Raw genomic sequence first — 10,290 nt, forward strand, 5'->3', positions numbered from 1 at the left:
CTCATGTAATCTAGTGACATGTCTAGTGGCATAATAAATTCTTAATGTACTGAATCGATACAGACAGATCAATCAGAGCAAGGGTTGAGGGTCAAGAGTCTCCCGTTGTGTTGAAATTCACTCGAAGGCAGACGTACTGTATCTCCATTCATCCTCACACATGCTGCTTCCTGCTTTTATTCTTTTTGCTCTGTCTGTTTCTCTCTCTTCTAAGCTCCACTAATACAGCTTCTCTATCCATCTGATTCCGTCAAGGACAAAGCACAGTTCTGATAGGTTCCCATAGTAACAGAGTATGTGTTGCTGCTTTAGGGGGCTTTTGTGCATTGTCTTCTTCAGCGGGGTTCATATAAAAGCTCTGGGCTGACCGATAGCTCTCGTTTCCCTCAACCTCGAGCCGTCTGCGCGACCTGGAACCCCTGCAGCAGTTCAGATCATAAGCAGTCATCTCAGCGTTATATATCAGGGAGGTCACGCTCTTCTGATGAGCGAGATCCTCCATTAGCATGATACACGCAACTGCTGACAGGGAAAAATTCGTATAATCATCATGCATGGTGTTTTTGCTGCGCCGTGTGTTTTACTAAGTCGATCGCTCATACTAGACCGCCTCCTCCACTTAAGGGCTAATGGACGACTAAATGTATCAAGGAAAGATTTAAGTGATATCAGATGGCATAAAGGAACTGTAAACAGGCACTGCATTTGGGTAAATTATGTTGTACTACCTACACACTATGTCTACGAGATGGAGTTTGTTTCATAGTGCACACTGTAAAACTGACTTTCATAGGGCACACTGTAAGACTCTCCCTGCAAACATTTAAATCAATATTATGTTTGATGGTTTAACATTTGAAAATGAAGAAATGACAGGTAATAAAATCATTATTATTACTTATGTTTTTTATTTAACAGTAAAACTACAATAGTAATATTTCCTACCTTGTTTTTATTTAGTAATGTGCATATATACACACACACACACACACACACACACACACACATATATATATATATATATACATGCCTCCTCTGCCTTTAAGTTCTTTCAACGTCTCAAGCAACTTCTGCACGGAAGAGAATGTCTCTGAGTGCATTCTATACATCAATCAGGTAGGTGCAGTTTTTTTTTTTTTGCAACTTGTCTTTTGAGTTTGAAGAAGAAGAATCTAGTAGAAGAATCTAAACAAGAACAAACTTGAATCTCGTATTGTTAATGGACTTGTCACTCTTTACATTCACAGGAGTTGTCGTCCCTATGCTTTCCACCAATTTTCCAAAACTCTGACAACATTCGTGATCTGGATGCTGTGGTTGCCCTAAACAACATACATGACTTGCTTCAGCTACACCGTCGAGCTGTTGGAATGATGGAGGAGCTGGAGGTGGAGCAGCTCAAGTCCAGCAGTGACCTCCACTACCAACATCTCACCAACTCCAGGCTAAAGGTTTGGCTTTTTTATCACACTTTTTTATGGCTTTTTTTTTTCTTCAGTAAACAAAACAAGAAAAACTCTGAATTTTCACTGTTTTGTAGGACCAGCTTGAACTTTCGAAGAAGGAAAACATGCGCTTGCACGAGCGAGAACGTCAGCTGGAAACAAGTTTAAAGACTTTGCAAAACTGCCTAAAAGATGCAAAAGAAGACGTATGAAAAATGAACGAGAAAGCTGTGATGTCATGTACAGTTTTTTTTTAAAATATGTTATTTTATCAAATATGCTTTTTACTTTAATAGGTACAAAGGCTGCAGGGTATCATTGCAAGTCGTGCCACACAATACAACCATGACATTAAGAGAAGAGAAAGGGAGCACAACAGAGTAAAGGAGCGCCTCAATCAACTACTCATTGCCAAAAAGGAAAATAAACAAGGTAATGTTTATTACTTAAGCATATTTCTTAATAGTATAACATACTGAATATACTGTGTTATTGGCATCTTTAAGACTTCTTATACAGTAAACCAGTAATATTGTGAAATATTATTACAATTTAAAGTATCTGATGTCTTTTTGAATATATTTTAAAATGTAATATATTCCTGTGATGCAAAGCATCATTACTCCAGTCTTCAGAGTCACATGATCCTTCAGAAGTCATTCTAATAATAATATGTTTTCAGGATCTTTTGATAATTATAAAGTTTAGAGGAATAGCATTTGTTTTGTAACAAAGTAGAAATCTTCTCTGTCTCTTTAGTCAGATTAATAATAAAAATATTATTATTCTGAATTTATATATATATATTCAGTATATATGTTCTGTATATATGTATATATATACACATATTAAAACAAAGACTGAGTAAAAACAAAGTAGGAGATATTACTATTGTAATTTCACTGTAAAATAAAGATCATTGTTATCATTATTATTAACAAAATATTTATTTAAAAAGATTGAACAAAAACAAAGTAGAAAATATTACTATTGTAATTTCACTAAAATAAAAATTATTATTATTATTATTAAAACTTTTTTTTCTGCAAATCATGCAGCCTTATTTGAAAGTGAATAGGGCCAGTCAATAAACTTGAAAATCCTCACTGTTTCAAAAGTTTACTCAAAAGACATAAACAATATGCAAATCAATGTGATTTTAATGTTCTAAAAAAATATAATAATCACTTACTAATTTTCTTCAGTGTTAAGTCAAATCAAATTTACCATGTAAAAATTATGAGAACAACTTCACAGCTCAAATAATACAGAATTCTAGAATGTTTGCTTTTTAAATTATATTGATTTCAGATCCTCCAAAATTGGCCTCATTTGCATCGTCTGTAACATTGATTTTTGTTTTTAGTTTTTAATAAAAATAAAAAAAATCAACATTATTCCACAAATGCTGTTTATTAAACTGAAACCAGAATATGTCTTAAAAGACAGACTTTAATGTTTGCAGTCACGTTGCATGCACTTTAGCTTTACACAGCTACTTGCCAACATTTCAAGCAAGAAGAGCTTGCGGATGTTTTAGCCATGACTTGTACAGAAAAACAAGATGAAAAGGAGTCAAATAGTTCAATCCCTCACTCTCCTTGCACAATTTCATTCAGTTGTTCATTGCTTTCTATATATTTGGGGCAGAATGTGCACCTGATGACCATTCAGACAGATTTCAAACAGCATGCGCTGCAAGTTGGCTACAATCAGGGTTTTAAGTCACAGACTAATTGTAGACTTTAAACATTAAAGAGCTGTAAGGCAGGAAGCACGTCTCTCTCCAGAGAACTGTGGTCACTGCATTGCCAGCTCTGACCTTTTTGCCTTGGATGGAAGATGCCTGACCTGACAGCCCCTTAATAGGGTGAAAAGTGTCATGCACTATAGGGACAAACACCTACATATACACACACAGGTCAGGCGATGCCCTGACCTTGACCATTTTCTGACCAGTAGTCCATAAAAAACATCCTCCATTGCCACATTGAGCTGAAAAACACTAACAGTTGCACAGATTGCCTGTAAGTATTAGTCATAATGGCTGACTTGTCAATACTGGACTGTTGAGCATGCTGCTCATGCTGGTCAAAAGTTCAACTGGTATTCATGGGTGGCACTAACGTCACAATGTTTGAAAATATTTTTCAAAATGCCTCAGCATTATTTACTCAACCAAAAGTAATTTTAGTAACACGCACAAAAAATGCAAACGCTGACAATGCTGATAATAATGGGCTGAAAAATCTGTTAAAATTTAGATGGCAGAGACAAAATTTGACAAAAAAATGTGACATACGGTGTGCACTGACCAGTGTAGACCGATTAATGAACAAATGACTCTTGAGCTGCTGATTTTTAGTGAATTAAATCAGTGAATCAAAAATATACAGTGTAACTAGTTATTCTGATTGTTATAAACCAGTACTTTTTAGTGAATCAAAAACATACAGCATGAGCAATGTAGTCTGATTCCAAAAATAAACTATCCTTTTGGCATCGTTCTTCAGTGATGAGTTGAATCCATCTGAAACACTGCCCTGTATAATTAACAGCATTAGCAAAGAGAGAGTTTCTTTCGTTTTCAGTTAAATATACTCAAGTGAATCTGAATCAGAATCAAATCAAGCAGCTTCGAATCGGGAGATATGCATCGATATTTACCCATACTCAGCACACCAATCTTCAGGTTCCATATTATTTGGCATGATAATTCACTTCAGAAGATCGCATTATACAGCATAAATCCAAATACTGACTTTATTCCAAATGTGAAACTATTTTCCATACTCGAAGCACCCTTACCCAAATTCCTGTCATTACCTTTGTCGTTTTGACCCACTTATAACTCAGCCCTTGCATCAAGAAGACTGACAGCATGACCCTTTGACCTCTCCATGCCCACCACGCTCAAGTTCCCTGAGGTAAACAAGGGCAAATGCATGCCACTCAGAAGAGGGCAACGTACAGCTGACTGTCGTACAGCTGCCTTTCTTCCAGGGGCCGCATGTTTTTCCAATTAGCACAGCGTATGATAACCAGAAGGCACTTTCCTGTCACCTCAAATCAGCAAAGAGCATCACAACACTCCTAGCCAATTGGAGTCAAGAGCAATCAAATGCCATTTGACCCACTGTGATACACATCGGCACGACAATCCCTCTCAGCCTTCCACATCGAAAAGCAAAATATAAAAATGTGTTGCTCAACATTACCTGAAATTTACAGACTAAACACAAACAGAAAAGTTCAATGACTTGCCTGTTTTATCACCCCGAGCAAACTGTGGTTACATCACCGGACTGCTTCAGGCATGGATCAACATTTGCCACCCACAATACTCTAGTCCAGACAGACACAACAGTTCACACTCTACCTACGGCCCAGTGCTAACCACCGAGCTCCACATTGACAAACACACACCATAACAGACATGACGGCACCACACCCTGAATCATAAATACAATTTGCTCAGCGTAGTTGGTCCCTCAATTTTGTTGATCCACTGGCAGGCTTGTGCGGTGCCTGATGGTTATCAACGATTTATACATCTATTTTTACGGTGCAAAGTATGTACGGTCACAAACAGCTCTTTGTATCCTGAGCATATGGTCGAGGTAGACTGAAAGAAAGAAAAACAGAAGAGGTCTGCCCTACAAAAAGAGTGGCACACAACAGAACATATACAGTACATCAGGCCTACCACCAAAACAATGCATGCACTGAAGATGACTGTATTCTAAAATAGATTCGAAACGTCGTTCTACTTTTACTATTTTCAGTTCCTCTTTTCGATTCCAGTCCCACATATTCGTTCTCTTTGTTATCTCGAACTCAACCCTGAACAAAGTTGACTGCAAGTTCATCAAAAGCGACTGAAAATAATGAGAGGCGAGAAATACTTCCCAAATCGGCGATGATATTCATCATTCTTATAATGAATAATTAGCCCAACTCAATTACCTGCTCATTAATTATTCAGCCCTATTAACAAAGCTCGGAAACTGCAGTTTAAAAAAAGCGCGATAGGTTTCGAGTAACACACCCTTGCGCAAATGTTTCTGGAGATGCTTTACCAAACACACAGTAACTTCTGATTGATGCAGCTACAAGCATAGCATAAACACCTGTACTAATTTTGGCACAACGTATCTCAAACACATACTGTACCCAGTGTTTGGTTTTCTTGTCGTGACGGTCCCGGGAATCTAATCCAGGTACACACCCTCCTCACACACCCTGTTCAGAAAGGGAAAAGATAATGTCATTAGTGCATGCAACACTGGTTTTATTAAAGCACACACGCACCAACAAAAAATGTACAGCAGTGTTCAATATGCCAAGTCATCTAGTGCACAAGTTATCTATAATCGGACAAGGTATCTGCATTTAATCACTACACATTATCAGCAAAGGTATGTCAGTGGGTTAACAAACTTGTTCCCGTAAGCTACTGAACTTGTGCAAATGTGTCCAGCATCAGTCAGATCCCCTGTCAATGCCCGCTAACCAGCTGTCACTTCAGCCTGGCTCCATATAGGACTTAAAAACAAGCAGCAAGAAACCACAAGCCACGGCACAACCAGCATTTCTTTACTTTCATTCTCATTCTTTTTCACCGCTCCTCCACTATCTCTCCCTGCCGGGGTCAGTTGCTCACCTGACATGGCATCCTTCAGATCCTCAGGGGCTCAAACCTCTTTCCTCTCTGCTGTGGCAGTCGCACAAGCCTGTACAATCACCATTCGCTCACGTTCTCTGCGATAAGCTATTTCCCTACCGCTGTCTGCAGCCTTCTCTCTCACTCTCTCTCTTTCTCTCCCTCCTCCCTCCCGCACACTCTTTCTTTTGGTTGCTCCCACTCCTGCTACCTTCACTTGCTCAGAGAAAGGAGCAAAAGAGTGAAAAAACGATCATGTTTCTTCGGCGTAAGCAGCTGCTCTCTGATTGGCCGGATGGTCCGAAGGAGGCGTCAGCCACGGCGATGGCTGCAGGCATTAAAATAGGTCTCGCCTTGCCCTGCTGCTGCAGAAAACGAAAGAAAAGAAGGGCAGGAGAGCGAGTGCGAGCAAGAGACTACCTCTTTTTCAAAGCAGGAAGGAGGGGAGGCCGTGAATATTTCCTGTTGTGCCGCTGAAGCGAGCGAGGACGTCACGCGCAGCATTCGCACTCTGGCGGGGTGTCAACACAGACGCCGGCTCATCTTGACACTTTCAAGACGGCCTCAGGATTAAAACACACACATGCAGATTCCTCCCAGCATCTATACCGGATTCAGTTTAACACTGAGTGTTGTGAGTAAGAGAGCTAGTTTTATTACTGCTGTGAAATAGTAAGTATTGCTGTATAAAATGTTATGAGAACATTAAGACCACATTAAAAGAAGCACCTCCGCCAATCGCTCATCTCTGATTGTCTTCAGCAAGGAATTGGCCCCAAGTATGTGGCTACTCCAGATCGTATCTTCCTCCTTAACCTTGTATTCTCGAGCAGAAATCCAAATATGTAACCTGAAGCAACAGGTGGCAAAGCACAACCCAGATGCTGGCATCCATTCTGTCACACTGTTTAAGCGGTGATACGCCTCAACTGTTTCCTTCCATACCAGCACCATGAGAACAAATCCTTCCCCTCATCATGCACACAAAAACAACAGTCGCCCACTGCACAATTTAGCATTTAACCACAACTGGTGCATGTCAGTTTTCCTGTACTAAACAGCAAAGCATGCCGCTAGCAACCAACCCCAAGGTCATGGATTCAAGCGATTAAATGTATACCTTGAATGCAAAAACTGCTTTGGATGAAGGCATATGCTAAATGCATAATTGTAATTTCAGTTAGCAGTTTGTTACAAAATTAGGTGTAGAAGCAATTATCACTCAGAAGTTGCTAGTAAACTTCACAAATATTTACAATGTAACTGACAATTGAACATGACATTTTTAAGTAGAAAGACCGAAATAGTATTTTCTTGTCAAATGTACGTAAATAATCTTTATTTACAATTTTGAAAGAAAAGATGTAGCGGAGACCTTGATCCAATTAAAATGGCATGAGCTCTAAAGACTTGGAGCCAGTGCCTTCTTTAGCCAATGACAGTGTGGTTTGACTAAGTGCTGGAGAGTGACCTTTGCCTTCCTAAATTTGTGCTGAGGGTTCTCTGCATTTAATGGTTCGGTTTGCACCGAGGACAGGCTGTCACAAAGAAAGCTTGTTGAAATTCCCATCAAAGTGGCACTTAAGAATGTGAAGCCTTTGAATATGCTTCCCTAATTCCAGGAACCCATTTGTTTATGTTGGCATTACTGAATGAAAGTCATTTCCAGAGGTGAATCATATATGTGTGTGTGTGTGTTTAAAGTGAGAACATAAGGTGGGTCAGTTTACCTTTAAAATCGACTTTCCATCAGAAACAATTACAAATAAATTGCCAGAAAGCCTAGATGTGTCAAAGCTCAACACGGAATCAATGTGATTGATTCTGTTGTGGAAAAATGTGTAAGGACATTTGTCAAACCTCCAACTCTGTCTGTTGCTTCTTGATGGATAGAACCCAGGTGATGGAAAACAAAATGATGTTTATGTATCATATGTCAGTGTCTGGAAGAGATATGGTGGGTGTGTTTATGCATTGCACTGGACATATATATCAAGCCAGTGCAAAGGGCACTGGCTCATGTATTTGGCATAGTCAAATAAACTAATTTGCCTGATGGGTTGTAAATACTTGGCTACACCCTTGGCCCTGTCTCTGCTGGTGCGCTTGCTTGTTACATAACCCTACTGCCTATTCCTACCTGATGTACAATATATAGTATCTTATATTAATCATGGAAGAACAGAACAGTAAACGTTTTTCACAAAAATGCTCTCCTGTAGCTCAAACAGTAGAGCATACTGCCAGCAACACCAAGGTAATGGGTGTGATTTCCAGCGAAAGCAAAAAAAAAGTAAATGTGTACCTTGAATGCAATGTAAGTCGCATTGGATGAAAGTGTCTGCATAAAGGTAAATGACAAAAAGATTGTGGTTCACAAAATTACATCAATATAAAACATTACAGCAAAATGCTGCTCCCTAAAAAAAGAAAATAATTAGCTATGTTTCCATCACCCTATTTTAATGCGCATTTTGAAGTAGGCAATTTTGAATAAAAATCCCTTAATTCGCAAAAAAGTTTTTACGCACGCTTGAGGTGGTTTTTGACTTGTGCGAAAAAGGGTTGATGCGAATAATGGGAGATGGAAATGCATTTGCGAATAAATTCCTCCAAGCGCATCAAAAAAGTCATGTGACTTTGCGCTATGGGACAGCAAAACCTGACTAACCAGCGGACCGATCTCATTCCACAGCATCTGAAATGTTGTTATGGTCATTCGGAAATGCACGAGCAAAGTCTGTCATCAAAGTATTTCTGTATAATTGCCTCCCAGAAATGTCTTACACGACTGCGTTCCCAAACAGCAGCATCCACCTCCGAAAGCAATGACCGCATTCATTGTGTTTCGTCTGCTCGCTCTGAGGCGCAAGTAATTTATTATATATGAAAATTATTATATTCTTCTACTTTTCTTAGTGATTTATAGTGCCCGTTTATCAGGAAATGACGATTTTGTTCTCTTTGACTTGTTGGATGGAAACGATGCTTGTTTGCAAATGTTTTATGCGATATTCCAGTTTTGCGCATAAGTTAAATTCGCAACTTTGGATGGAAACCCGGCTATTGTATATTTTAGAAATGTCCACTGCAAAGCTATATAAGACCTACAATTTCGGGATACTTTATTATTATTGATCTATAATAATAGTATAGCCTCCAACTAAGCTTTAACATGTAACTGCTGGTTGCAAATTTTAAATTCATACATCTATGTATGTGTGTATGCATATGTATGTTTTCAGAATCAGAATCAGAAGAGCTTTATTGTTATTTATTTATTCTTTTGCATACAAAATAACAAATAGCTGAAATACAGTATTAGAGCTGTCAATTTGGAAAGTTGTAAAAAAAAAATTAGATAATACATTAACATTATTTTGTATGTATTTGTATGTTGCCACATTTAAAAAAAAAAAAAAACATAAATAATTGCTCCATCCTATCACTTTATAGCAGGTGCCATCTGACTTGAGCAACAATCGCGTGTCGAGAGTCTCCCTAAAGGGGCCCTTCACTGACTGAGAGCGCGTCATGGAACATTCCCGGAACGAGCCAAAGTCCCACCCACCTTCTCTCCTGCTCACACACATACACGCGCACAGGCGGTGTGTACATGAAAATACAGATCACAACATTACCCATGCTGAAAAAAACGCAGGGTCTACAACAACACAAACAGCACAGACCCTTCAACATTAATGACATTCGCTCTCAAGATAGCGATTCATGTCGCTTTTCGCACCAGCCGTGCAAATTCCTTAGGATATTACGCAATATTCACTATCTCCAACCAGGCAAACGGGGTATTCCCCACATGTCCCAATAAGCGGCGGAGACCCATCCGCAATTCATTCTCACTTAATCGCGCTTTCAAAAGAATGGCACTCCCTGACATTCTAAGAACAAGGTGTACAAGACTAGAACTTACCGATAGAACGTTTTCAAATCCGCCTACAACATTCCAAAAGAGTGTCAAACGCCACTGTCGCTTTCAGCTCTGACTGACACAAAATATCAGTTCAACTCGAATTGTGACGCAACGACAACGCTGCAGACGCCAGGGGTTGGAGTACAATGTAGCCTAGTGCGTCTTTGCTTCAGGAAGAGATGAAAGTGAGTTAGTCCGCTTCGGCTGGGGCTTCGCGACCGGCTGGGGGGGGGGGACGGGGGTATTCCTAG

General features: G+C 39.4%; 2 protein-coding genes across 3 annotated transcripts in view; one reads left to right on the forward strand and one right to left on the reverse strand.

Annotated features, from left to right (window-relative positions):
- The window catches only part of hivep2a (HIVEP zinc finger 2a), an 80,347-nt gene extending 70,111 nt beyond the window's left edge, over positions 1-10,236 (reverse strand). Inside the window, exons 1-2 of one of the 2 annotated variants that reach the window (XM_016537503.1) lie at positions 10,040-10,236; positions 5,619-5,687 (exon numbers count right to left, since the gene is read on the reverse strand). The gene's annotated coding sequence lies outside the window, so the exon portion shown is untranslated. Of the gene's footprint in view, positions 1-5,618; positions 5,688-6,108; positions 6,356-10,039 lie in introns of those variants that run through there. The other variant, XM_016537502.1, reaches the window with a different exon arrangement.
- Positions 1,042-10,290, forward strand: part of LOC107727567 (androgen-induced gene 1 protein-like) — a 63,191-nt gene continuing 53,942 nt past the window's right edge. The window contains exons 1-4 of the mRNA XM_016537465.1: positions 1,042-1,116; positions 1,248-1,451; positions 1,541-1,651; positions 1,742-1,877. Coding sequence (XP_016392951.1) covers positions 1,371-1,451; positions 1,541-1,651; positions 1,742-1,877 — 328 coding nt within the window. The 5' untranslated portion in view covers positions 1,042-1,116; positions 1,248-1,370. The remainder of the gene's footprint in view (positions 1,117-1,247; positions 1,452-1,540; positions 1,652-1,741; positions 1,878-10,290) is intronic.

Source organism: Sinocyclocheilus rhinocerous, unplaced genomic scaffold, assembly GCF_001515625.1.
Source record: "Sinocyclocheilus rhinocerous isolate Xijiao unplaced genomic scaffold, SAMN03320098_v1.1 scaffold185, whole genome shotgun sequence".
Classification (NCBI taxonomy): Eukaryota; Metazoa; Chordata; class Actinopteri; order Cypriniformes; family Cyprinidae; genus Sinocyclocheilus; species Sinocyclocheilus rhinocerous.